This window comes from Panthera tigris, chromosome D1 (assembly GCF_018350195.1).
Source record: "Panthera tigris isolate Pti1 chromosome D1, P.tigris_Pti1_mat1.1, whole genome shotgun sequence".
Lineage (NCBI taxonomy): Eukaryota > Metazoa > Chordata > Mammalia > Carnivora > Felidae > Panthera > Panthera tigris.
In genome coordinates this window covers 88,251,463-88,277,634 of record NC_056669.1, presented here as the reverse complement: position 1 = coordinate 88,277,634, position 26,172 = coordinate 88,251,463, and the positions used below count along the sequence as shown (strand labels likewise).

Below are 26,172 nucleotides of genomic sequence, written 5' to 3'. Positions count from 1 at the left end.
TCCATTTCCTTTAGCCTTTTAATAGTAGCCTTTTAGTATTTTCCAATAAGTGCTTTCAACTGGACAATATACATATCATGCTTTCCTCGTTACCACTTGTCCATCAATAAATATACAAAAATCAGAGGAAGGATGTGCTGTGAAAAATCAAAGTAACAATGGTCGCCGTACATGCATGAACAATGAGCTAGCCTTTAAAAATGCAACACAAATGGCTTATAAAAGGGCATACCCATTACATGAAGTCGCACGGACCATGTCATTCTTATTCTTAAGTATACTCGACATTTCTAGAAAAGTCAGAGACTCCTTTCTCCCACTCCTCTGCGGTACCAGCATTGACTAAACAAACATTGGCTATGGAATCAATTCGTGGCATCATGGTCTCAATGTAAAACTTTGAGAGAGTCTGCTGGAGGAATCCATTCTGCCAGGCTAGGATGTGCAAAATGTGGATATGAAGGTGTCTTTTGCCCCATTTTACTTTTCACCCAGTGTTAAGAGCAGCTCCCAGGAGACACAATAGATTTACAATTATAGGCAAAATTGCATCTTAAGCTCTCAGCTTAATGGGAGAGATTATCTCTTATTCCACGAACTTCAGGCAATATTGCAGGGGTACTGCCGCCAAGGGACGCAAGCTCTAGACCTATCTATCCAGTTCCTATCTTGAAAACACAGAAGTATATCCAATAAGAAATACAACAATAATAAAAGGAAAAGTCATATTTGATTCTAAAATGAAATAGAAAACAATTACTTATCTTAGCCTATTTGTTGGCAATGTCTGGAAAAGGAAAATCATCCCTAGCTGTGAGCCTTTTCACACTATCCATGGCCCCAAAGAGAATCTGGGGACAGGCAAGAGCCTGCTATAGCTCTCCTGAACCGGATCCCGGAGTGGCTAAAGAGCTGGCGTGAACCTGTCAGAGAAGCCTCTGCTCTTGGAAAGCAGGGAGCACTTGGACAGTAGTGGCTGTGACAACAGAGTGGCTGTATGTCTATTTCCTTCCTTCCAACTTGAAAATGAAAAGAAAACCAGACAGCTGGATATGGAACTGACCAATTATGTTCACATAGAAGAAGGGACTTTTCAAAGATCATGATTGGGAAGAGGTTATGGGGGTGGAAAAGGGAGAACAGAAATTGGAAATGTGCACAAAGTGGGCATCTCTTTTAAAATTAGATACTTCATAATCACGCCATGTAGAAGTCCAGCCCTGACTTATTTTCTGAGCTATTTTCTTCTCCTTCCTCTCCCTCTCCCTCCTCCTCCTCCTTCCTCCTCCTCTTCTTCCTCTTCTTTTCTTCTTCTTCCTCTTCTTCTTTTCTCTCTCTCTCTCCCTTTCTGTCTTAGAAACATTGCCAGTTAAACATCAGTTTGGCAACAGATGACTTTCTACGGAAGCATAAGGTAAGAGGTCCCATTTTATAGGAGTTCTTTATAGATTCAATTGCTTCTATTACAATTGCTTCTATTACAAGTCACCTTTGGAAGTTCCAGGACCAATGGGACCTTCTCAACTTATGAATATAGACCACCAAGCAAGGGATAAAGCCATTATTCTCTTATTTGGTCAGACACCTGCCTATCTAGTGCTAAGATTCCAATGGTAGGAAGACCTGTAACCTTCTGAGCAACTTCCCAGGCACTTGACTTACCCTGAGTAGCAACTGCATCAGGGGAAGACAACTGGCTTGTTAGAGTATAAACAAATACAGCCATAAAAATAAACAGGATCTACACAGCTCTCTCCCCTCTTCCCCAACCTGTGCCAATCAGTTGGCTACCCTCTGTTGGACTCTCTTTCATATCCATTGACTTCTCTTTTAACTACAAGAGATCAAAAGGTACTTCCATATTGGTTTTGGACAGCACTTGGGTGTCTATGAAATGGGGTGCCACGAATGGTAGGTCATGCACCATAAGGTCACTTTTCACAGCCTTTTCAGGGCAGAAAAACAATGGCCATTGGCACATAAAGGCAGCTGAAGCTTCTCCTTTCCTAATTCTAATGCTAGGACAGGAGAAAGTCTTTGAAGCCTCAGAAATAAAATAGCGCTCTCTTCCTTGATGTTCGTTGAGATTGGGTTGAGTGAACCTGAATGGGGGCTTAGTGGCTCTGAGATGAAGACTTTCAAGGAGGACCTTCTCGCATCTTCCTGATGAGTTTTTGGGAACCAGATCTTGCTGGTTAAAAAAACCGAAGGATCACAGCACAAAGGGTTATGGTGGAAGAAGTACAGATGTTTATTATGAACAGCTTAAACCCTTTATGCCTCTGAAAAAGTAACCAAAAAAAAAAAAAAAAAAGAATCATACTGATCAAAGGACCTCCAGGGTTTAATATTTCAAAAACAGATAAATAGGTTCCTACAGATAAATAGCTTCACCTTTTGGGTATTTCCCCAGAAGCATCTGAAAAATTTCCAGGTCTGTAGAAGGGGATGTGTAACCAGTACATTCTGACCCCCTACCCCGCTGGAAAGAAATTCCCAGGGAATGGGCTGCAGGAGAGGGGATAAGGGCCCATCCAAATTTCCTCCCAGGGACAAATCCCTCTTAGTCCTGTGGGATGTCCTTGGCAGGTGGCTGTTGCCTAGGTGGGGGAGTGGAGGGAAGGCTGGGGATCAGAAAGATGTATCTGTGGCTTTTGTTAGAAGCCATGCATAGCATATCCTAGGGGATGGAGGCTTCTAGGTGGGAACTGGAACAGTTAAATTTTTGTGGCTTATTAATTTGGCCCTCATTTCAGAAAGCAATGCTGTTTTTATAAATTGGACCTGACTTAAAAAAAAAAAAACACAAAAACAAAAAGGAGTAGAAAATTTTATACTAAAAAAAAATATCCCCCAATGAAACAATCAGTAGCACATTGCATCTGTGAAGTGTCCCAGCTCCTCGAATTGGTTGTGTCTCCAATTGCCATTTCTTTCCCAGGTTACCACGGTGTAGGTGCTACACCCCAATCTTCATGTCCACATTCTGCAGGTTCCGCGTCTCATCGGCTGTCATATACTGATCGGAGGTCACTGAGGACTCCTTGTTCACCAAGTGCACCATCTCCTGAGACTTGCTGGCCTCTCCGTTGAGTCCACTTGCCTTTCTCTCCTCCACCGCTCCATTACCGTTGTTGATTACCAGCTTTTTCTTCTGCCCACACCTAGTAATTTAAAAAAATCATGTGAGAAGGTGCTATGACACACACCACCATTGTTATTGTCACCACTATCACCATCACGACAATTTTCGACGGTCACAGTAGGTTTCATCTTACTGACTCTTCACAGTCCCGTGCTTCTCAAAGCGAGTCCCCAAACCAGCAGCAAAAGCGTCCCCTGGGAGCTTGTTAGAAATGCAAATGCTCATCCCGACCCCCGATGCACTGAATCAGAGAACTCCAGGAGTGGGTTTAACGTCTGTGGTTTAATAAGCCCGCCAGGGGTCTGATGCACCCCTGAGTTTGAGAATCCACGGTCACAGCATTGTTCCCCTTTTGCACTGTTCCCCTATTGCAAGTGAAGAGCTCCTTAGGCTCAGAAAACGCACTAACTTGCCCCAGTTATTCTGCCATAGAAGAATCGCGATTCCGGCCCTTCTGTGTCTGACTCCTGAGTTCTAATTCTCCTTCCCCCTCCTACGCGATGGCAACATTTGCCTTTTTTTAGGCACTTTAGCAACTTCTGCAGACTTCGATGCACACAAACATGATGACTACACATCATTCTGATTTGGGTATTCAACCAAGTCCATTACTTCCTCTCCCCGGGCGACACGGCTTACCAGGGTTCTTACTGCACGGACTGAGAAAAATGCAACATTTTCCTACAAGGGTAAGGCCGTATTGATTTTCACTGGTTAACACTGGGTAACTTCCCATAACCCTGGACACAGGTTTAACTATATAAGGCAAGCTGTTCACCGTTGCTGCCAGGGTTCTCAGTAACATTACTTAAGATTCGAATGCAAGGAGGTCTTCTATGGAAGAGCATGACCTTGATCGTGTCCCCGGGTCGTGGTGTTGTAGCATTGCCTCCCCCGCCCAGCCTGATGCAATACTTCCTCTTTCCTGTAACAGGATCCCTGCCGCACATCTAGAAGTCAGATTGCTTGACGGAAGCCAAGTTGCAGAGACTCACAACTACTAGTGGGGCCGGCAAGAGGCGAAATGGGCTAGCATTTATTGAACACCTCCTGAATGCCAGGCGGTTTACATGTAATTTCATGAAATCCTCACCACAATCCCGCAATGCAGCTGTTATTCTAGTCACACAGCAGTGGAAACTGAGGTCCAGGGACGTTTAACAACTAGCCTGAGGTCACATAGCTAGTCAGACAGACAGAGTCAATATTCAAATCTACGCCTTTATGACCAGAAGCCTGGGCTCTGCCCAGCTCTATTCATGCTGCCAACCATCTGGAGATTTGGAAACAGTATGAAGTCGGAATTGTTCTCTTTGCCGCTGGATGTTTGGAGTTGTAGAGACAAAGCGTCTATTATTCATGAGCATGGGCCATTCCCTCTAGAACTGCCAAGGCCATAAACTTTAATCTCTTATTTGGGGAAATAGAAATTATACCTCCTCAACAGGAGGTAGATCCTGTCTCCTCTGGCATGATGCGTGCTTGATGAGGGGCGGAGGGAGGGTTGCTTGGACTTTGGAGCAAATCTGTGGGGCTGCGCCTTGTGCGGTCCACATAGACAAGGGTAGGGACTTGATTTTGAGACCTTATTGCTGTGTGACCTGGGACAGCTCATTTAACCTCTCTGAGCCTCAGTTTTCTTAACAGTAACATCAGGCTATTAAGAGTACCAATCTCATAGGATTGTGGAAAGCCCTTGAAACAAAGCCCAGCACTGATACATGAGTCCATTATTGCTATTATTTGTTGCCCTTACTAAAGGGGTGACAAAGCCAAGGCCTTGGATAAGCACTTAGGACAGAATCTGGAACACAGGAAATTTTCGAGAAGCACTGGCTGTCGCTGTTCATATAACCAGAGCCATAAGAATTTGGGTCTTGCTTGTTTCTTCTGGCTGTCTCCACCTGGTCACTATATTTACTGTGAAGATGGCCCAGAAGGCTGAAGGTGGAACTCTGCTTGCATTATTTTAAATTCTCAAATGGTACCTCAGGTGTTCTTTGGAGGGAAGGTGTCTCATTAAACCAAATCCCATTTGCTGACCTAATGGGTGATTTCGAAGTTGAATGAAATATTGTAGGAAAGTGATTAATAATTGTAAAAAACGGTGCACAGGCAGGAGTTTGGGATTCATATTATTTAGTCTAAACAAAGCTGATTTTATTTATTTATTTTATATGTTTATTTGTGTGTGTGTGTGTGTGTGTGTGTGTGTGTGTGTGTATGAGAGAGAGAGAGAGAGAGAGGGCGAGAACAAACTGGGGAGGGGCAGAGCAGGGGCGGGGCAGGGGACATAGACTCCAAAGCAGGCTTTATACTGGCAGCACAGAGCCTGACGTGGGACTCAAACTCATAAACTGTGAGATCATGACTTGAGCTGAAGTCGGATGCTCAACCGACTGAGCCACCCAGGCGCCACTAAACAAAGCTGATTTTAAAAGTGGGTAACACTGGACCTGTAGGGCGCAGAAATATTGTGCTTGGGTCTGTCCTGCCCCCCCTTTCCCTTTGGATTTATGTGTCTCTGTTATCTGGGCTCTTCCAGGAGGACAGGATGCTTCTCATAAATAACTAGTCCAATATCCGGGGCTCTAGGCATCAATAAGTCCTTTTTTCAAAACTTACTACATCACCAGTTTATCACAAGAGGATAGAACTCAGAAGCGGCCAATGAAAGAGGTGCACAGGGCGAGGTATGGGGAAAGGGCGGGAGAGTCTATGCCTCTCTGAGAGCACCACGCTCTCAAAATCTTCACGGTTCACCAACTCAGAAGCATTAATAAGTACTTTAAAAACACAAGCTCTAAGTTTTTCATTCTTCTTCGTTATTTCAGAAAGAACACTAGAGCTGAGGAGACTTCAGAGGTCACCCAGCCCAACCTCTTCATTATGTAAAACCAGAGACGGAGTCCAAGAAGTCAAGGGTACCGTCCGAGGCTACACGACTAGTTACGGCAGGAAACAGAGTATCTGCAACTTAGATTTTTCTGACTCCAAAGGTCAGAGATCTCTACAGAATCGCATCCCTCTTCATCTTCTTTCTCCTTAAATCTCAGGCATCGATCCGTTGAGCAAACAGTGACCACGAGATACGGAAGGAGCCATACTGGGGCCTTACCAGGAGAGGGTGGGGTGGGAAACCAGGTAGCACACATTTAGGGCATGGAGGAATGTATCCTGAAAGATTACAGGGGAGTAGCTTCACACCTGCTCTTAGGTCTCTTCCACCTGAGAAACCTTAAAGATATTTAGAGATTTGTTTTGCATTGTGTTAGGGCTGTGCCATTCGGTATGGTGGCCACTAGCCACACGTGGCTATTGAAATGCAAAACCAATTAAAAGTAAACAAAGTTAAAAATTCATCTCTTCAGTCAAACTAGCCACACGTCAAGGGCTTAGGAGCCACAAGTGGTTGGTGGTCGTGAGTTAGGGCAGATGTAGAACATTTCCATCACTACTGAAGTTCTAGTGGACAGCTTTGTTACAGAGGACAGGATGACATTGGATGGACACACACTGCAATGAGCTTGCCTGTAGCTTGAGAGAAGGAAGGCGTTTCTAAACCATGGAGCTTTCTAGAGGGGACCTACTAAGCAGAGGGCATATGACTGTTTACAGAAAAGATGATTATTCCCCTGACGCAGACAGCTGGTGAAGGCCTTTTCTGCACAGTCAGTAGACAAACATCCTTGAATCATTTCTGTTTTGTGAGACCTTGTCTCATAAGGTCCTCTCATTTTTTTTTTCTCCTCTTCATACACGTCAAATCAATTCTTTAGGGGAAAGACACCTAACTTCTGTTGGGCCCCATCCGCTATCTACCAACCCAACTGACTCCTAACACAACCGTTTGCTCTTAAGGAAATGGAATGAAGTACGATTTCCATTGGAAAGCTGAAATTCAAGAAGTCTGGTTACATGAGCAACAGCAAGGAAAGAGGACGTGGAGGCAGGAAAAGCTACAGCAATAATAGGACCCCTAAATCGGCGTCTTTAGCAGGCGTGACTCACAGATCGCTTCGTCGTGGAGGCCCGCGGTCAACCCTGGCAGGCCAACGTCACGAACTGCTTTTCCACTTCCGTCTTTTAACCAAAATTCCTACACCAGTGCCTGGCACACAGTATGTTCTCAATCAGCTGACTCAGATCCAATAAGTCAACACTGCCGCTAAACCTTAAGGTTCTCTGGGACGGGACGGCACCCTTTCCACTTTTAGTCTTCTCTTCTTCCTCGCCAGCACGGAGTCAGAGGAGCTACTCGAAAGATGTCTGCTAAATACATGGAAGCCTGTCACAGGTCTTTACTTTCCACCAAACTTTCTTTGATGAAAATAGGATTCTGGATCTCTCTCAAATGTAACTTTCAAAGCAGAAAGGCCCCAGCCTTTTAAGAGGATTAGGAATGGGCTTGCGGCTTTAGAAACGCAGTGCACATTAAGGGGCCCGTGCAGCCGTTAACCACCCTCTTAGCTGCGTGGCAAATCTGGTTTAGATTATCTAATCAGGACATAGTAATTTAAGGCGTCCAAGCAGCTACTTTCCCGGTGAGATACTCGCTGTGCCGGATCCCGCGTGTCCCTGTTTGCCTGTTGCTAGGGTGACTACCGGTCTTGGGACAAGGGGGAGGGCAGCCGTGAGGCCCCTTTTTGCAGCTGACATGATGGGGAGTGACGTATGAGCTAACCAGCCCCTCTGTACGGACTCCAGCTGCTCTCAGAGACAGCTGAGATGTTTCTCTGAAGAATTTCCCACATGGACGGCATCCGGGGCCAGCGTTTCTATGGCAACATGCGCAAAGCTGTATATGTGTATATGTGAGCAGAAGGGGTACAGTCTAGGCCCTGGAACAAAAGGACTCATTTTCAACAATGGGAAATTCATCTTTAATTGAGCAAAAGTAATCTAAGAGAAAACAAGAAGGCTGAGGGAGAGTATAAAGACTCTTTGTAAGGGCTCCCTCAAGTCACATTATTCAAATTCAGCAAACAAAATCTCTTTCCATTTAGTCAGGAGAGGCTTCTAGGAGGTCTTTCGGATTTCTTTGCCTAGTGTTTGTTCCTTATACAATTGGCTATCATGAGTAATTTTTTTATTATTCTCTCAAAGGTACAGAGAGCAACAGTTCTTGACTTTAATACAGCACTTTTATGAACTCGTACCAGGGTAAAGTGACATTATTTGATTTCCTCAGAGAGAGATACTGCATGGGCTGCACATGGCAATAGAATTAGCTGTTTGTTGCTTTACAAAAGCCAACAAGAAACATCCTAGCATTTTCCCCAGATCTTCTCCCCAAGCTAGGGGCATTTTCTGGCCTGTTAGATGATCTAGTGACACAATAAAGGTAGCCCTACTTGGAAATAAGATTCTTATACCGTATAAGAAGCAATCTCAAGGGACATTTACAGAAGGTTTAATGTTCCTCTACATATGCTCAGGGGAAAATAATGCATCTTTAGAGCATTTTGAGCAGGAAATTTAGACTTGTAGAATACTATGTACCCTGTCAAAATTCATGTCCTCTGTTGCCAGAATGACTATTTCCATTCATTTCACTTTAGGTGGTGTTACTTCTTGAGCCTGGTCACAGCTAAATCAGGTATATGTATTATTTAAATAACTTCCAGCGTGATAGGCCTTGGTTGAGGCAGGGAGAGAGAGGGATCTTTGAGGCTATACAAACGGCCCAGATGCTGTTTGACAGTCTTTATTCAGACTTTTTTAAGGAAAATTCTTCATCATTTCATAGACTGTTGGGGAGCTCTTCCTAAGCAATAACCCAAATCCTTTCAACTATAGTTCCCAGAAAAGAGAAAACGGTATCGTTACAAACAACAACAACAACAACAAACGAAAACAATAAGAAACCCATAGAAATCCAATGCCTATTTTAGGTAAGGGTTCTAGAAGGTTCTGTGGGCTTTAGACAGACTAAAGAAGATGACCAATTCCTAGATCTTTATACAGCGAGTTTTGCAATGTGGATGCATTTACTAAATATTGTTTAATCAATCAATGAATGAGTACATACTCCTATGCCTTCCCAGTGAGATATTTTGTAACTTTCATCAGATGGAATCTCCAAGGGTTCAACCCTGAAAAATTAAGAACCTCAAAAGATTCCACACTGTTTAAAAGTGATGTTCCAAATAATCACAGTGTCTGTTTTATCTAAAGAATGTGCAAAAGCAGGGCTTCTTGAACTGCACCCAAATCCCTGGAATCTTGTCAAGACACAGATTCTGACACAAGACATCTGGGTGGGGCCCCAGATTCTGCATTTCTAGCAAGATCCCAGAGTGTCGAGGCCACTGGTTCCAGGGGCTACACTCTGAATAGCAAGCACGTAAAGCCCACGTTTAAGTGACGTCCTTTCAAAGCAAAGGCCCCAAGGTGCATCCCCTTACCTTCTTCGACTATTGACAGCAATGCAGACGGCAAGAATCAAAGCCAAGGCCAGGAGGGAGGCCAAGATGATGAGCCATTCTGGTGAGAGTGAACCAAAAGACACCTGTGAGCTTGGGAAATACACTTTATAAAAACAAAAATGCACTTTATAAATTGACCTGGTCCAAACAAGAACTACACTCAGCACCACAGGTTGAGTCTGGCCAAACGGCCTCGCCAACTGGCAGATAATACTAGAACAGTTCTGCTATAGGCGTCTGCCCAACAGACCTCTTGTTTTAAACTCTTATCACCGGTCAGAATTTTCAAGTTCCTCCAGAAGAGGCGTGTCTCCAGAAAATCAGAGAATCACCTGCAGAAACTTGTAAAAGCTTTTGGTGCAATATTATTAAGCAGACTAAAGGACATTTATGTTTCCCTTGAAAGGAACATTCTTCTCCTATATAAGAACCTTACGTTTTATGAAGAAACACAAAAGGGGACCATGTACTTAGTGGATAGATAAAGGACACTCCTGCAGAGGTCTGAACTTATGCACATTCAACAGGGCAGGGTGGTGGTCATTAGGCAAAACTCATCCTTCCAAATGTGCATACTTTTGAGCCAACAGTTACACTTCCGGGAATTTACAGCGCCTCAGAATTAGTTATGAAGATGTTCACTGCTGTGTTATTTATATTAGTGAAAGTTGAAAATGACCTAAAATAACAGTAAGGGATCAGTTACATAAATTAGGGTATACTCACTATAGTATGGGCTCTGATAACAGGAGAAGGATATTTAATGACGTTGGAAACTTAACGAGCAACCAGTTGGGAGTGGTGACTTACTACACAGCATGCATGATGTAATTACATTTTTGTATAGAAATTACATTTTTAAATGATGGGAGGGACATATATGAAAATGGTAACCATATTTCTGGGTGGTGAGGTAGATAAGAAATGATTTATATTTTTGTCCTTTGGTGTGAATTTTCTAAAATGTCTCCAGTAATCATGTATTACTTGTGGACCACTAAAGTGTTATATACAGGTCTTAAAATCAAGCTTTAATGGGATAAAAACATGACTTGACAACTTGAATCAATTCCCTTGCCAAGTGGGTTGTGTGTCTGTGCAATGGGCTAGAGCTCAAGAACCAAGAAGAGTGCAAAGTCATAGGTCATCCATTCGTCTTTGAGAGTCTTGGTTTTCCTCCCATGTCCAGGGCAGGACTGCCTCTGCCGGACCTCCACCTGGTTAGGTGACTTTGGGGAGGGAGGTGGCATCAGGAGGTGGGGAGGCCAACAGGAGATACCATTTCTGTTCTTTTCTCTGGTCTTTCCTCTGAGATGCCTCACATTCACCCTCGCTAGAGCAGGGAAGAATATTGCAAATTTCACGTCCGCCACCTCCACATCCCCAGCAGCCCGCTGTGTCTCTCCATTTGCTCCTCTCCCAGCTCAGAGAGAGGGCTCTGGCAAGCCGAGGCAGGGGGATGAAGTGATTCCTACACTCTCCCCTTTCCCCGAGGGAGGCTCAGCTTGGAGGCCTCTGAAGAGGGGAAGGTTAAAAAGAGAATTTACAACCCTAGGAAAACCGTTCCTTCTTTGTAATCCGCCCCCATCCCCACCCCACCAAATGCTCGGTTTTGAGCCCAAGTCAATCAGATCAAGAATTTGCCTCAAGTGCCTTAAATCTTGATGGTCAGGAAAGCCAGGGGTCCCAGCCTCCTCACCCCGCAATGTGACTCATTTAGACACTTTCTTCTGTCTGGATCAGTAAAGACTGTCCCTCGAGAAAAAGCAGTTTGGGGATCAGAAGAATGTTTTCACTCCACTCCACACACATGGCCCTTATATCTCCTCACCGTCTGCAGTGTGAGAGGAAAGTCGCACGCTTCACCCCAAACCCAGAAATTAAGGGGAAACTGGGCGGGGATAGGAAGGACCTGGATACGGCATAAAGTCCACAGAGTCAGTCATTTGGGAAGGAAGCATTAGTAACTAACGTGTCACTTCTTTGGGATAGGCCAGGAACAGGTCTGAATATTAGCTCATTCAATTTACGGGTCCCAGAGAAAAGAGAGTTTCATTCGTTCCTACCAAGTGCTCTCGTTCACCCTTGAGCTTGCAAAGAATATGCTTTTCTATTTATTTATTTATTTTTTTTTTAGAAAGAGAGAGTGCACATGTGAGTGAAGGAAGGTCAGAGGGAGAGAGAGAAGAGAGAACCTTAGGCTTATGCTGAGTGTGGAGCCCTCGGGGCTCGATCTTACGACCCTGGGATCGTGACCTAGCAGAAATCTGGAGTTGGACGCTCGGCTGACTGCGCCACCCAGGTGCCCCAAGAATGTGTTTTAGTCCCCTCCCCCCTTTTTTTTTCGCTTCACAGATTGAAACTTACCTGGAATTTGAGGTTTCCGCCTAGGACCGGAGGTCGTGTTCGCCCCACCTTCTTGACTTCCACTTGTGTGTCCTGAGAGGAAGAAACAACACCTCTCAACCCAAGTTTGGAATGCGTGACCACGAGCTCCTTACAGAGCAGTACACAGGGCCAACCTCTCTACGTTCTGCTCACTGCGCAGCTATTTATAGATTCAAGCCACAGACATTTATAAAGTGTTACACGAAAGACATCTCCCCAGAAAAGTTGGTTTGGTTAAGGCTGAGGTCTGGAAGTGTTATTTTCATCAAGAACAGGAGAATTCTCACCAGTGGTGCGGCACAGTGTTTCAGAGCTTGGGCTCCAGGGCAGGGCAGTCCCGGGTTCGAGTCCTGCCTCCACCTCTTGCCAGCAATGTCTGCTGAGTCAAGCTACCCTCTCCAAGTCTCAGTTTTCTCATTCGGAGAATGGGAATGAGAATAAAATCCACTTCACCGTCATTTACAGAGGTTTAAAGAAGGACACAAAGATGGGAATTGTGTGCAGAGGCTCCGTTCTGATTCAGGACCTTGTTACTCAAAGTGGGGTCCCTGCACCAGCTGCCGAGGTGTCCCATGTGGGAGCTTGCTAGGAATACAGAATCGCAGGCCTCACCCCTACTGAACTAGAATCTTCATCTTAACAAGATCCCTAGAGGATTCATATGCTCCAGAAACTCCGAAGCATATCTAACAATTGCAGTGAGTGTCTTCCTGGACACAAGCATAAATATTAAAAAAATAAGGGTTTAGGGGATAATGACCCTTTCTGTCTAGAAAAAAATCACCCTAGTAGAGTCCCCGCTATTATGTTATTGGAACATGCCTTTTCAGAAGAATGAATATCTTCTACCACTACAAAACACGACAAGGAAACAAACAAAACAGCTCAAACTGGAAGGGAGTGTTGCAAGACAAAGCATCCACAAGTCCGAACGGGAGGCTCATCAAAATGAGGGAGTCATCATGTTTTAAAGGAAACTTTTAAGACATCTGTGAAGAGACTCACCTGAGTTAATGCTTTGGTTTTTTGTTTTTTGGTTTTTGGTTTTTTTTTGCTTGTGTTTTTTATGCCTCCTCCACTGCTTCAGAACAAAATGTGAAAACATCCCACGAAAATGAACTATTTCCCCCTACCAACGGGGAACCCACTGCAAAATTCTAAAAGTCCACCGAGGGAAGACAAAAAAGTAATCAGGGCAGTCTGTTTGGCTAAGCAACGCATGAAGATGGCCAGGCTTGAAGTACATGAAGATTTCCAAGGACAGTCAAACTTTAGACTGTGCAGAGTGGACAGTGAAATCTCGATGTTGGTGGTTATTTTAGAGCAGCCGACTCCTGTTTATACAATCTCCTGTTTTTGTTAACCTTGAAATGGAACAAAACAAATTCTGACTAGACTTCTGGCCATTCAACATACCTCATGTCACTTTGAGAGTGGCCTCTTACTTTACAAACTTGAGAAGGAGTCCAAGGTGCTTTTTCTGGCCGCCTCCCAGAGTCCTTGGTCACTGGCAGGTTTTCGCCTGTGCAGGTGACTGGATGTGGGCCATGCACCCTGGAGATCTTTGGGCTTGAAAACCATGTAAGTGGTGCAGATGCTCTCACTGGTCTTTCTCGGACTCACAGCAGCCTTCGATATTTGAAAAGGAGGCCACTAATGGATCTTAATCTCTTGATTTCGGTTTTCAAAAAAAGCGCTCCCAGCAAGGAAAGATCGGGGTGTGTGTGCAACAAGATGAAGCCTCCTACTTGAACAATAGACACCGGGAGCAGGAGTCAGACAAAAGAGACCGCTCCCGCCCACCTGCTTCTCACTTCAAGCAAAGGCCAAAGAAGATGGACGAGATGCAGCAGGCCTCACCTTGCACCCTAGAGGTCTGCAAACCCAGCCGGGGTAGGGCTAGCTAGGAAAGCCAGTTCTGCAAAGAGGGACACTTGACACTGTAGTTTGGAGATGAGAGCTAACCTGAGACGTGTGCACAGAGATCATTCAACTGGCCTCAACTGTGGGAAGAACAGTCCAGGACAGAGCTTCTCAAACTTCAGTGCACACCCAGTATGGGGGGAGGTCTGGTTAAAACGCAGACCTTGACGCAGCAGGCCTGGGATGGCTGGGGATTCTGCATTTCCAGCCAGCTCCTAGGTTGATGTCCCAGTGGCTGGTCCAAGGACCACACTTGGAGTAACTGGGGCCTCTTAATTTTAGAGAGCATGTGTTTTAATAATAACTCCCTATCATTTCCAAGATTTTGTCATTTTCCTGATACCTCACGTTCTTCACGAGAACTCTGGGAGGTAACTGAGGCAGGTATCCTGGTCCCCTTTTTACTAAGAAGGAAACTTAAAGGAAACGTAAAAAGGCTAATTTGCTAAGTGCCCCAACCACAGAACCTAGAGACCTTGGGACTTCTGTCTTTATTTTAGAAACATTTCTAATGAACCCCTATATCCTGTGCTCTTACATAAAAGCTTATTACCAAGGCACCATGTAAATACCCACCTTCATATCTGCTTTAAGTGTGTGAACCTTTAGGCCCGGAGGCAACCGTGGCCCCGACTTAGGCGTGAAGGACAGACCGTGGTTCATATGGATTTACCTGGTTTTCATGGATCACCTGGACTGACGATACCAGGGACACACAACCTCTCAGTGGCCCCACCATTTTCGGTCACAGGTAAACCTGCCTCATGTCAGACTTCTGTTGCCTGGAGTAATATTTCCATGGGTGGGATCTGAGTCACGGCAAATGTATATCCACTTAATCATACACGCCTGGCCGTAATTATGGTCATTACGGAGTGCTTTCTCCAGAACGGGCTTATAGAGGCATTATGAGACCCCCAGGGCTTGAAAGCTGGCTCCACCGCTCAACTCACCAGTCATGTCAACCCAGCCATGGTACTTGCCCTCTCTGGGTCTTAGTGTCCTTGTCTGTAACACGGGATGGTAACAGTACTTACATAAGTCACAGGGTTTGTAGGATGATGAAATATGGTAATATTAGATGAACCACACGAAACTGTGGCTCTTTGGCTGTTGACCTAAAAAAAGGGCAGTTTCCTATGGTCCAACCTAGCACATGCGAAGTGTTTAGAACAATGTCCCTAGCACACAGTACGTTCTCAGTAAATGCTAGGTACCCTGTTCTGGGGGTTACGCTGCTTTACGCATCCTTAAGGTTTCCGATGCAGCAGGTCTGAGGTAGAGCCTGAGCATTTGTCTTTCTAGTAAGTTCCCTGGTGATGCTGATGCCGCAGGGATGGGGACTGCACTTTGAGAACTATGGCGCCGGAGGAGAGTCTTCTGTGTGAAAGGATCAGGAAGAATACAAGTAGGGTCTCAATTTAACATTGCACTACACCAGATTAATAAGAGTGTGGGTTTTGGAGTAAGAACGGTCTGGGCTTGATCCCAGCTTCTCCATATACTGAGGACGCTGCTTAAGGGATTTGAGACTCGATTTCATAACGATTAAAATTGGGATAACCACAATTGTCGCAGGGCATTGTTTTCAAGACTAAATGATGAAACCTGTGGAAAGCATTCAGCGTAACCCTCCGCACAGGGTACTGTAGCTAACACCATAATATTTTCATCAGCAGTGTGATTTAATAAGCACTCTCTGTGATAGTGATGCATAAGGAAGTCTGAGAACCGCTCTTCTTGAGACACTGACTCATACTTTATTAAGTAGGCTCAAATGATGATAACAGTAAATTACTCAAGCAGCTCAAACTCACCAGCTGATTCTGATCCATGAGTCGTATGGGACCTCCCACTGGGGTGAACTGGTGAGTCTTGGTCTTCTGTAAGGAGCAATTAGAAAAGGGTCGTTACTGGGTGTTCCTGTTACAGGGAATCTGTTCCAGTAACAGGGGATACGTTCCAGTAACCAGGGAATCTGCCCTTCCTCACTTTTGCGTTGTCGAACAGCCCCTCACCAAGTTCAGGCTTTTAAGAGTCACCAAAAAGCAATGGCAAAGGAGCCTTGAACGGCTCCATTGGTACTAATTACTGTTCATCGCTTGACCCCCTGGTGAGGAGGCTAGAGCTCTGATCAAAAGTAAAGAAACTGGGACAGCACAGACCATCCAGGATGACCACGGGAAGTGCGGTTTTGATAGAAATCTAATAACCATAATACTCTAACAAAAATATTATGATGTCTTCTCAGGTCTGAGGTTGGAACTTGATACTGTGTTTTTGAAATGAAGATGATACGCTTTGAATTACACAAACGTGATCACTGGGTATGGATGTACTCTCTGGCTCAGAACATGAGCCATTTAAAGAGCTTTCTCTGAGGCAGGAAATAGACAATGGTTTTGGTGTGCAGTAAAGGATCTTGGTGTTGAATTATGTAAAGATTCAGAGGGAAAGCTCAACTGCTTATTTAGAGAAAAAAGTCAGAAGACAAATGAAAAAGGAATAAGAAGATAGCTAACCTGTGAAAAATATGGACCTGGTTATTAGAGTATGTTTCAAAAAACCCAATATTTTTCAAAAACGAAATCTGTATTTTTCAACACCAAGAGTTAATATAATTCTATCCCCTCAATCATCCATCAGCAAAAGGCCTTTAGATTGAAGCAAGCTTTTGAGTTGCTACAATCTGGATCCACAGGTCAAATCTTGGATTCAGCATATGGGAACCCCTGCTCTTCTCCCTCTTCCCCACACATTTCCAACACTACACTGGAATCTTTCAAAAAAAAAAAAAAAAAAAGCAAAGCAACAACAAAGCAAAAAGAAGACAAACAGCAATAACAAAAGGGACAATGGTTTCATAAAGTGGCTGTAGTCACCCATTATGAAGATTAAGGTAATCTGATCATCACCATGTCTTTGATTTGAGAAGGCAGAAATAGGCGACCTGTAATCTCTTGTATAATTGTACGGAAAAATCAGATTGCTTTGTTTCTTCGTTAGAATACCTGAAAATAGCATTCGCTGAAACGCCAATACGAGCAGCCCCAATGCCACCACCATCATCATCTCCGCCATCACCACCGCCACCACGACCACAAGTGCAAATGTTTTAGTTCTTAATATCAAGCATAAAGACTGAGAAAAATGTATGGGAAGAAATAAGCTGTATCTGAGTGGTTTGGAAGAAAACCAAGGATGACAGATCACTTACTAATCATTTAATCCATGGAGAACCATGAAAACTCTGTTTGACCACGGAATACAGAAGGACTCAGCGTATGTGAATATCCATTTTGCAGAAAGAGTTTTATTTACCCGCAAATAGGCTATTTAGCCCTTCTATGCTACTATTGCCGTTAAAACTGCCATGTTAAATTTAAATGCATTCAATTGCCCAACAGGCCTTATTTTGCCGGGAGAAACCAGGCACTGCTCTGAGATTCATTTCTCTGGAAGAAAACTGACGGTGCTACTTGGATTGTTTTCATAACTGAGCACAGAACCGTGGTGAAAAAAAGAACCAAAGGGTGTAAGGAGCTTTGTCATACCAATATCCCCAAAGTCAGTATTTTTAAAAACTGTTGTGTTTTTTGTTTTTCCAGAACCTCTATGGTGAGCAGCCCAGAGGAAAGAATCCAAGCAGGTGGTATTCTGAGTCTTCTGTCCCCATATCAGTCAGAGCCTCACAGATACCATCTGTTTCATATATTGGGTTCTCATAAGATTTATTCTTTTTGAGAGGAAGGAGAGAAAGATCTTGCTATAAATAAATAAATTTATATATTTATTTGTGTGTGTATATGTATATATATATATACATATACATATATACATATATATGTGTGTATATATATACATATATATATATGTATATATATATATATGTTTTTTTAATCACAAATATTTAGTATAATTCAATGGTTGAGTGGGAAGGGCACAAGGAGGAACAATTCCAATTCTCATCTGTTAGCCAGAGGTGGTATTTCCAGTTCTCTTTTCTTCAGTGTAAGTTTCTTAATGCAAATAGGGGAACAAAGCGAGGGAGAAGCAGGGGAGACTGTTATTTGAGAAAAGAAGTCTCACGCTCCTTTCGGGTCTGGGTCCAACTTAATTGAATAAGTCATCTTTAGTCCTCTCTTTGCCATTACAACAAGAGAAATCGTGCCTATTCATAATTAGTAGATTAACTCATAAAGTTTGAGGTGTGAATCATAAGTAGGTTTGGCTACAAGCCCTTCATCGAAAGCAAAATTTGCCAATCCATCACCAGTAGAGATAATAATTTCAGAGCAAAGACATTAGCATATGGACATTATTCACATGTTGGGTAAACCCTTACTAAACAGGTAGCATATCTTAGTTGAATCAAATGAAATTGCTAATATTTAACGACTTGGACCTACAACAACATTGACTTTGTATGATTCAAATTAGTATATCACGAGATTAGCAGCAAAGAAAGAAATTCTACCATAACAACCAAGTCACAAAAATAAATGGAGATTACTTTGACAAATAAAAGCATTATTTATCTAACCTAAATCTAACTTTATTTGCATTAGAATCATGACCTGTAATAAAAGCCATTCCCATGTCACAAATCAGCCTAATCACAGCCTACACAGAAAATGTCCCCCCGCAGTATTCAAGCACGCGTTGTTTCTCTCTGTAGAAAAATCAAACCAGATAACAAATGGCCAAGTTACCTGAAAAGAAACGATCAACATTAGAGTCGGAATCTCCAACAATATTAACTTCAGTAACTTCAGGGACCCCCGTCTTAGCAGGGGTCACTGGGATGAGGGTCCTGAGTTCCTTTGTGGCTGGGGACTGAGAAGTATAACTTTCCACTGAAGTAGCTGAGTCTTCAGGAAGACGTCCACTTCTTCTTCCACCTTTGCCATCAGTCCTATCTGTGTGGAGGCGGAATCAATGGTAAACCCACATTTGTGAGGCCGCCACCCAGCAGATGCCTGTCTTCAGAATGGTCTAATGCTACAAAAGCTTTCCGTTCGTTATTCACGAGTACAGAGCAAAAGACCATGTACTTCCTTATACCATCGAAGGGAAGCAATATTTTGCAATTGGCATCACCTGGACATCTACGGAAGAGATTTCGGTGATCCCCATACCTAGAAGGGGCATTTGTTGCAACACCTGCCCGGATGATCGAAGTTAGGTTTATGCCACTACAACTAACTGTGGCCTTCAAGTCAATTCAGGGACTAGATAATCTTGAGCTCTTACTCAGTTAGACCCACCACGGGTGAAGTGGAAAAAACACATCACTGAACTGAAAAGTAAAATCATGCTGCCCGCAAATGGAGTAGCAAATGCAAGGTTTCAAAGACCCGACACTTTGATTATTCTTTCCTTTGCCATAAGGGCACTGCTCCTCAGTCGCCAGCACCATGGATTTATGTCCAGATGATGAACGGCAAAATAATGTTATCAATGAAAGGGAAATAGAAAGTGATAGCATTCAGACCTTTACTCCGATTGCAAACCATATATAAGCAATATGTTATTTTAAGACCACGCCACTAATTCCCCAGCTTAAGAAGCCTGACCTTTAAGACTAAGAAAGAAATACGGTTTGCACTCAATGTACAGACAGTAGCTTCTAAGAGGTCTACAAAGCAGAAAAATCAAAGAGCCATCACCAGCCACACCTTCTGATCAGAAGTGACAGCATAGCAGCAGTCAACTGATGTGCCTCCACCAAAGACACTGCAAAGACATCCATAATTTATCGATTTTTAGCAAGAGCTGGAGCCAACTGGGCTTTACCATCCTTACTGCTAGCTGTTGGAGTAGAAGTCACTGGATGGTCTTTATCTTCTTCCCAGTCTCCATGTGATGTAGAGAAGCTCTGAGTCTTACTCTGCTCTGTTTCAAGGAGGGATGAATCCAGCATTAATTTGGAGCCGTGAAACACATCCTCTGTTATCTGCTGACAGGAGGGGTCTAACTATCGCAGTGCCCGATGGGTAGGTGCAGAGGAATACTGTAGTTTGTGCACGCCACTCTCTTCTGATTGAGAGGAATGTGTAACGGAATTCTGTTTTGTCCCTTAACTGGCTCCTAAGAACTTCTCTTTCAGTGTCATCAACAAAGGCAAAGTGACAAGGTGAAGCCTGAACCCAGACTTTGTCCACCCTGGAACATCCTGGCCCAAGTCGCTTGGGAAAACCAGGGAACATAGAGACAGGGGAAAAGGAATGGTTGAATTCCAGTGCTCCTATAAATGGTCAAGAGTACCTAGCTGCGGGTCAAGAAGCACAACCGTAGGGCGATAAATACGACAGCGGCAGGTAGTCTGCCCCTAATGACAAAAAAAGGAAGAAGTTCTAGAATCTAGAATAACCTGCTCGAGTAACTCGGATCAAATTTACACAAAGAAATACTTCAGTACCTTCTAAAGAATATTAAATTAAAGTTACCATTTTTCATCTAGTATTAGGTTTTTGATCTCGCCCGTGAATGAGGATTCTCATCACTGCACTAAAATGCCAGGAAACGCTTGCCTGGGCAAACACAGGACCTTCACTGACATATATCAATTTGAGGTTGAACCATTGCCCATATCTGAGATCACCTGGGACTGTTTTGAGTTGATTTCTTTTGGGTCCTTCTAGGAAAGGTACTGACCTCTGAGTTACAGGTGCAGGCATTCCATAAACCACATCCATAAGCCACGTCCACCACCAACCACACATCACAACCAGGAGGAAGACATTCACCCCAATCCCAATCCCAGTATCGGAATACAAGACATCGGGGCCATAAAGTGGAAATACAAGACCCTCCGTTGGAGGGGCCCATTCTTAGGCTTATCTCCATCTCCTCTGATACGTAACACTGTGCTACATACGTTCTTGGTGATCAGCACACGCTTGCTGATGTTTTCCTTTGCCTAAAAGGACTCTGTCCATTATGTGTAGCAAGAAATGAAATGAGTTTCTTAATTCTGGATTTCTTTCATATTCTGTGAAGAAATTGCGAATGATTTCAGGCTGATCTCTAAGATAGCCTTGTCCATATAGTGGAAATTAAGTCTCCTGAGGAGTTTAGCATTGCTTCTACCGGATGTTTACCAGTAGGAAGAGGTCCTGGCAAACATTCCTCTTCTGTTCCCAGGCCCTGTCACCTTTGTTAATTGTCAACAACATGCCTTGCCCCTCTTCTGTGGGCTGTGGTGATTTCCCTACTCTCTCTGATTAGCCAGGCCCAAACGATCTTTTTGCAGCTATGAAAGCAACCCTACCCCTCTCCTGCCTTGACTGGAGGAAAGATGGGAACCAAAGGACATGGTTGAAACATAGAGAAACCACCGTCCTAGCCGTGGTCTTGGGTGTCACTGGCATAACTATTTAGAGACAGAAAATCAACTTGAGCGGAATCCCCCAACCTTTTTATTTTCCTTAAGATAAGGCCGTTGAGTAGGGAAATCACCAAGAATGAAGGAAAAATCAGATTTAAAGAACCCACCAGGAAAATATCGGCAATGGAGACCCTTTTATCCTCTGGGCTGAGCCAAGCCACCTAGTACTAACTGGATACAAGCTCTGTATCCAGGCCAGTGTGGGCCAGAGCTGAAGCAGGATCACAGGCCAATAAAGGGGCTGTTATGTCCTTACGAGTCGTCACGGAAAGAGGTCCTGTCCTGTCCGACTCTTCCACCGAATGTGTGTTTGGATCTGCAGAAGGCTGAAGTGTTGTACTATGGCTGGAGTCCGTATCTGAGGGAATTAAATCGGTGTTATTGCCTGATTTACTAACCCACCTCCTGAGGGTGGTTTAGGGTCTACAGACAAACTATTTTTATATTCAAACCTGGACAAGAAGGAAAAAACGTTCATACTGATTGATGCCTGCAGAACCGGGACAAACGATTGCTTCTTCAAAAGAGAATCGTAAGAAGCAGGTGGCTTTCACTTAAAGACTGAGTGTATGAAAGGTACAATTTTTGTTTGCTTTTGCTGGGTCTGGCAGGGCTCTAAATGAGAACACGATGTGCCTCCCAAGCCTCGCAAAAAGGCAGAAACATAGCCCAGGTGTGACTGGTCCCGTTCCCTACACATTGTCTTCCTTATAGATGCACGTGATCTGGATCGTAGAGAAAAGACAAAACGCACTGGTTCGGACACCATTTTATCACATCTCCCTCACTTGGGTCAAAAGCTTGTCGTTGTTGTTTTGTTTTTTTCTTACAGCCCTCTTCCCTCTTTTGGCCCTCTTTTGCGCCACAAAGTGAATGGGCATATAACACATAAAATTATCATCCAATACTACCTCCATGAAGGCCACAGGAGGTATTCAGGGGCAAGAAAAAAGAAGCACATGTCAGTGAATCATTCTCCCCGTAAACACAAGTATGAGGTGTCCTTGGCACTTAACATGTACAACGTTGGGTGGTACAGAAATGTCACCGACATATTGATATATCCTGTTTCCAGTAATCGTTGCAAAGTGCTGCTGAAATGGTAAGTCCTAAGTGAAAGAGTCACCAATCGACCCACAAGCACCATCACTGTTGCTGGCTCTCCGGCTCAAAGTACCCCCACACTGCTGCATCTGGAGAGATTTGACCAGGTCCAGATGACTCCAGTGGGAAACACTGGAATACTGGGCCTTCACATTCACCCTGCGGCCTTTACTACAAGAAAAGAGAATCAAGATCTTTGTAGGACAAGACGTGGCTAACTGTACTATCCCAGGTCTCCAAAAAGAGGAAAGGCGAGCTAACCCAAATTGAAATCCCAAATGGATATTTTCCCAGAAAGAGTCCTGTCTGTTGAAAGTCTCTAGACACACTTGTTCATCGTCTTCCCCTTCTGTAAGTAGCATCGTTCAAGATGTATCGCACCGTTCTGTGGTTGAAGCCAATTGTATTGCCCTTTGCATGTCTAACTCAATGGACTTTCTTTCTATTCATCAGTGGATAATTGATTCTGAAGCTGCTTTACTGGCTTGGTTCCCACCGTGGATAGACCAGAGCCTCCAGCTGCCACGTGCATAAATATGTGTGCTGGGTTTGCATGTAGCCTTGACCCACTCAACCCAACGGCCACAACCTAGCCATTCAAACTCATCTTCCTTTATGACAAATGGACCCAGTAACTCTGAGAAACTCATTCCTTGGTTTCCCTTTCTTTATGTTTCTCCTTACATGAGTATCCTTCCTAAAAAACAAAACAAAACAATACAAAACAAAACAAAACAAAACACCTTTCCCTGACTTCCTTTCTCTGCCTCTCCATGTTTTTCCATCTTTGAAAAACTAAGTCTGATCTACATTTCTCTGACACTCTCTAGAGGGTCCTCTGGATTTTTGTGTTTATTGTTGGCAACATTCATTTGGCATCTATTTGCTTATTGTCTAGTATTGTTAGATATATTTTGGTGACAAATGTTTTCCTTCCCTAGCTAAATTTTAAGTTCTTTAAGAGCACGGACCCAGGCATCACTGGGTGTCTATATTGCATTGCACATCAGCAGAAATGTAATACAATTATAGCTTAAGGGATATCTGATCATTAATATTTGGGTACAGTATAGGATGTTTTAAAGAAATGAAGCCACGGAGACTGTGGAATTCATTTTAGAGATAATTTTGTTCAACTCAATATCAAGAGACATCATCGTCATGTTCTTAGTCCCCATTTCAATAGTTTGTGTTATGTATGCTTTTGGCAGTTTGGATCCAGATAATATATTCCATGCTATGACCAAAAATTCACATTCCTTTATTGAGTCTTCCTGTCTATCTCTCTTTTCGGAATGTTATATCCCTGGGATCAAGATATCTTACTGAATAATTTTTAAAAAATTGAGTAGCTCAACTCATGGGTACGGTAAGGAACATGGAATCTTCAGCTTAGTAATGACTGAGAAAAAAGGGATACCACCTGCAGCCAAGTCCTGCAGATTCTCTCAGGAAAGCTTTCATCTGTTCTGATAAAGAAAGAATTCTTTTTGAATATAAAAATTGGTCAAATAAAATCATAGTCTTCCATTCTTGCAGAACTGCCATTCGTATCTCTCTCTCTCTCTCTCTCTCTCTCTCTCTCTCTCTCTCTCTCTCTCTCTCATTTCTGTTTTTAACCACTTATACGTAAGTACAAAATGGTATTTAAGAAAACAGGGATTCCATCCTGTCTAAAAGTTGCCTACTTGTTAAATTTGTAAACATTTATTGAGAGCCAAGAGTGGTCTAAAGCCTAAGTCACTGGGTACCGTATTTCTCTCTAAATGTGGCAAGAATGAATAAGAAAGTTTTCTGAACTTTTTAGTTACTTTTTTGAAATGAGTACTCACCAATTTTTGACCTCTAAGATTTCTCTACCAAAGACAAGTTACATCTTTGGGTCTACAAGGAAAATAGTCACTGAATTCAATCACTTCACTCTTTTTAGAACACTGCACTTAAAAGGAAATGGAAAACAAATGTTGAGACTGCTCCTTCTTCAGAGAAAATAACCTCCACTCTCACCCTCTTAGGATCTTTGACCCCCTCTGTCTGAATTCTTCAGTCTCAGCCCAGGAATTCCCATTCAGATGAATGTACATATCACTCCCACATAGAAACCTAACTTTTGAAGCGACTTCAAGTTCCTTAGGAAGTAGACTGTTTTAAAATCAAGGGCACATTTCTAGTTAAATAGCCATTTGGTGGCTTTCAAAAACATAATATATATATAAAAAAGCTCAGAGGCTATTACCCATCCATCTTTCTGTTTGATGACCTCGTCCCATTGGATGTGAGATTGGGTCGAAGAAGTAAGTCCAGGAGCTGTCCTCTTGACTCTGCGTTGTCATTCTTTGGTCTGGATGGCTGTCATGGGCCGGGGCTGTTGTGACCATGTAGTTCAAGCAATTGTCAAAGTGTTAGTTGACATTGGGCCAGGGATACACTGATAATTTTAAAAAGACTTTAGTCTCTAGACAAGACAATGAACTCATCTTCCTGGTATAGAGGGCAAAGAAGTTGTGTAAGCGCAGAATGTTTTGGCAGGTATGGGTTTGTTCATGTTCATGTACTCAGCAGTCAGCAGGTGAACTAGACGGCGCAAAATCATTAATGACTCCTGCAGGGAATACAGGATGACTTACAGACGTCAAGCAAAGACGAAGAAGTAGTTCTTGAACCACATGCCCTGTTGCCCCCATCCCCTAAAGGAGGAAGTCTAAGCACATGATGTCATTCCAAGACAACCACATCCCGGTGAAATGCACATTAGGCTGGTAGTGATTTAGAGAAGGAATCAGGTAACAGCCACCCACAAGATAAACATGAAAGTAAATGCCATTCATCTCAAAAGCATGAATGGAACCCGTTAGAAGCGTTACCTCCTAACAATGGGATCCACAGCACAAGCGACACATAAGAATTCAGCACATGCCACTGCTTCATTCTGAGCCAGCAGAGATATATGGGTAGAGAAGAGTACAACAGTGGCCCCTCCGCAACAACCACATGCCATAGCCAGTCACTGAATCCACTGCTCAGCCAGGTATGCATTCAGAGGCTTTCACACACTGGCATTCCACGTTTCTGCCACACCAAGAATCGTGCATAGGAGCCTGCGGAGTCAAGTTATCTGGCATCACTTAGAGATGACGACACGACTCGAGCCCGATTTCCACGATCCCACGATTCTGGACTAGAGAAGGTGCGTTTTTGGTAAAGCTCAGAAAAAAGCACTGCGAATTCAAAGAGAAAGCTCCAGATAGACATGACAAAAGTGCTAAATGACATCAGACAGGTATTTCCCTCAAACCATCTGGCTCCATTTCTTCCAACACTGGGGTTCGGACCAAGGGCTTTCTGACATGCCCAGTGTTTCAAAAAGCCACGTTGTAGATTCCTTTACAAAACAAAAGGGAGCATTTGATAAGATCAGAGTCTCTGCCCCAATCTCACTAGGGGATGCCCAAAACTGGATCTGAAAGTGATATACAAAAAGGGCATATTCTCTATGTCCCCTTTGTACGCTGTATCTACTCCTTCTTCGGTGATTTGTTATGAGCATCTAAGGATTGGCTCTGTGTTGACCACATCATAACTTATTAAAGAATCTTAACATCTTGTGACAATTCCTTCAATGTCTTTCTGTTCCATGTCCTCAGCGCTCAGCATTTAACCCACAAGGAAACTTCCACCCAAGCTTCCTTATTAAACAATCCATTACCAGCTGTCCCTGTTGTTGAATGAGAGTCTTCTTTTGGATGATTGGGGATATGCCCCATGCCATCCGCTCTCAACCCACTGCCTTTCTG

The 26,172-nt window shown here is 43.5% G+C and overlaps 1 protein-coding gene across 17 annotated transcripts in view; it reads right to left on the bottom strand.

Moving 5' to 3' along the window:
• CD44 (CD44 molecule (Indian blood group)) overlaps window positions 1–26,172 on the bottom strand; it is a 91,018-nt gene continuing 64,846 nt past the window's right edge. For 9 of the 17 annotated variants that reach the window (XM_042958586.1, XM_042958590.1, XM_042958591.1 and 6 more), the window contains 8 exons: window positions 24,615–24,743; window positions 21,531–21,632; window positions 19,681–19,779; window positions 18,597–18,803; window positions 15,702–15,767; window positions 11,941–12,012; window positions 9,553–9,631; window positions 1–3,164 (listed from right to left, as the gene is read on the bottom strand). In XM_042958586.1, the coding sequence (XP_042814520.1) occupies window positions 2,960–3,164; window positions 9,553–9,631; window positions 11,941–12,012; window positions 15,702–15,767; window positions 18,597–18,803; window positions 19,681–19,779; window positions 21,531–21,632; window positions 24,615–24,743 (959 nt within the window). In that variant the 3' untranslated portion in view covers window positions 1–2,959. The remainder of the gene's footprint in view (window positions 3,165–9,552; window positions 9,632–11,940; window positions 12,013–15,701; window positions 15,768–18,596; window positions 18,804–19,680; window positions 19,780–21,530; window positions 21,633–24,614; window positions 24,744–26,172) is intronic. The other 8 variants (XM_042958601.1, XM_042958602.1, XM_042958603.1 and 5 more) reach the window with 6 other exon arrangements.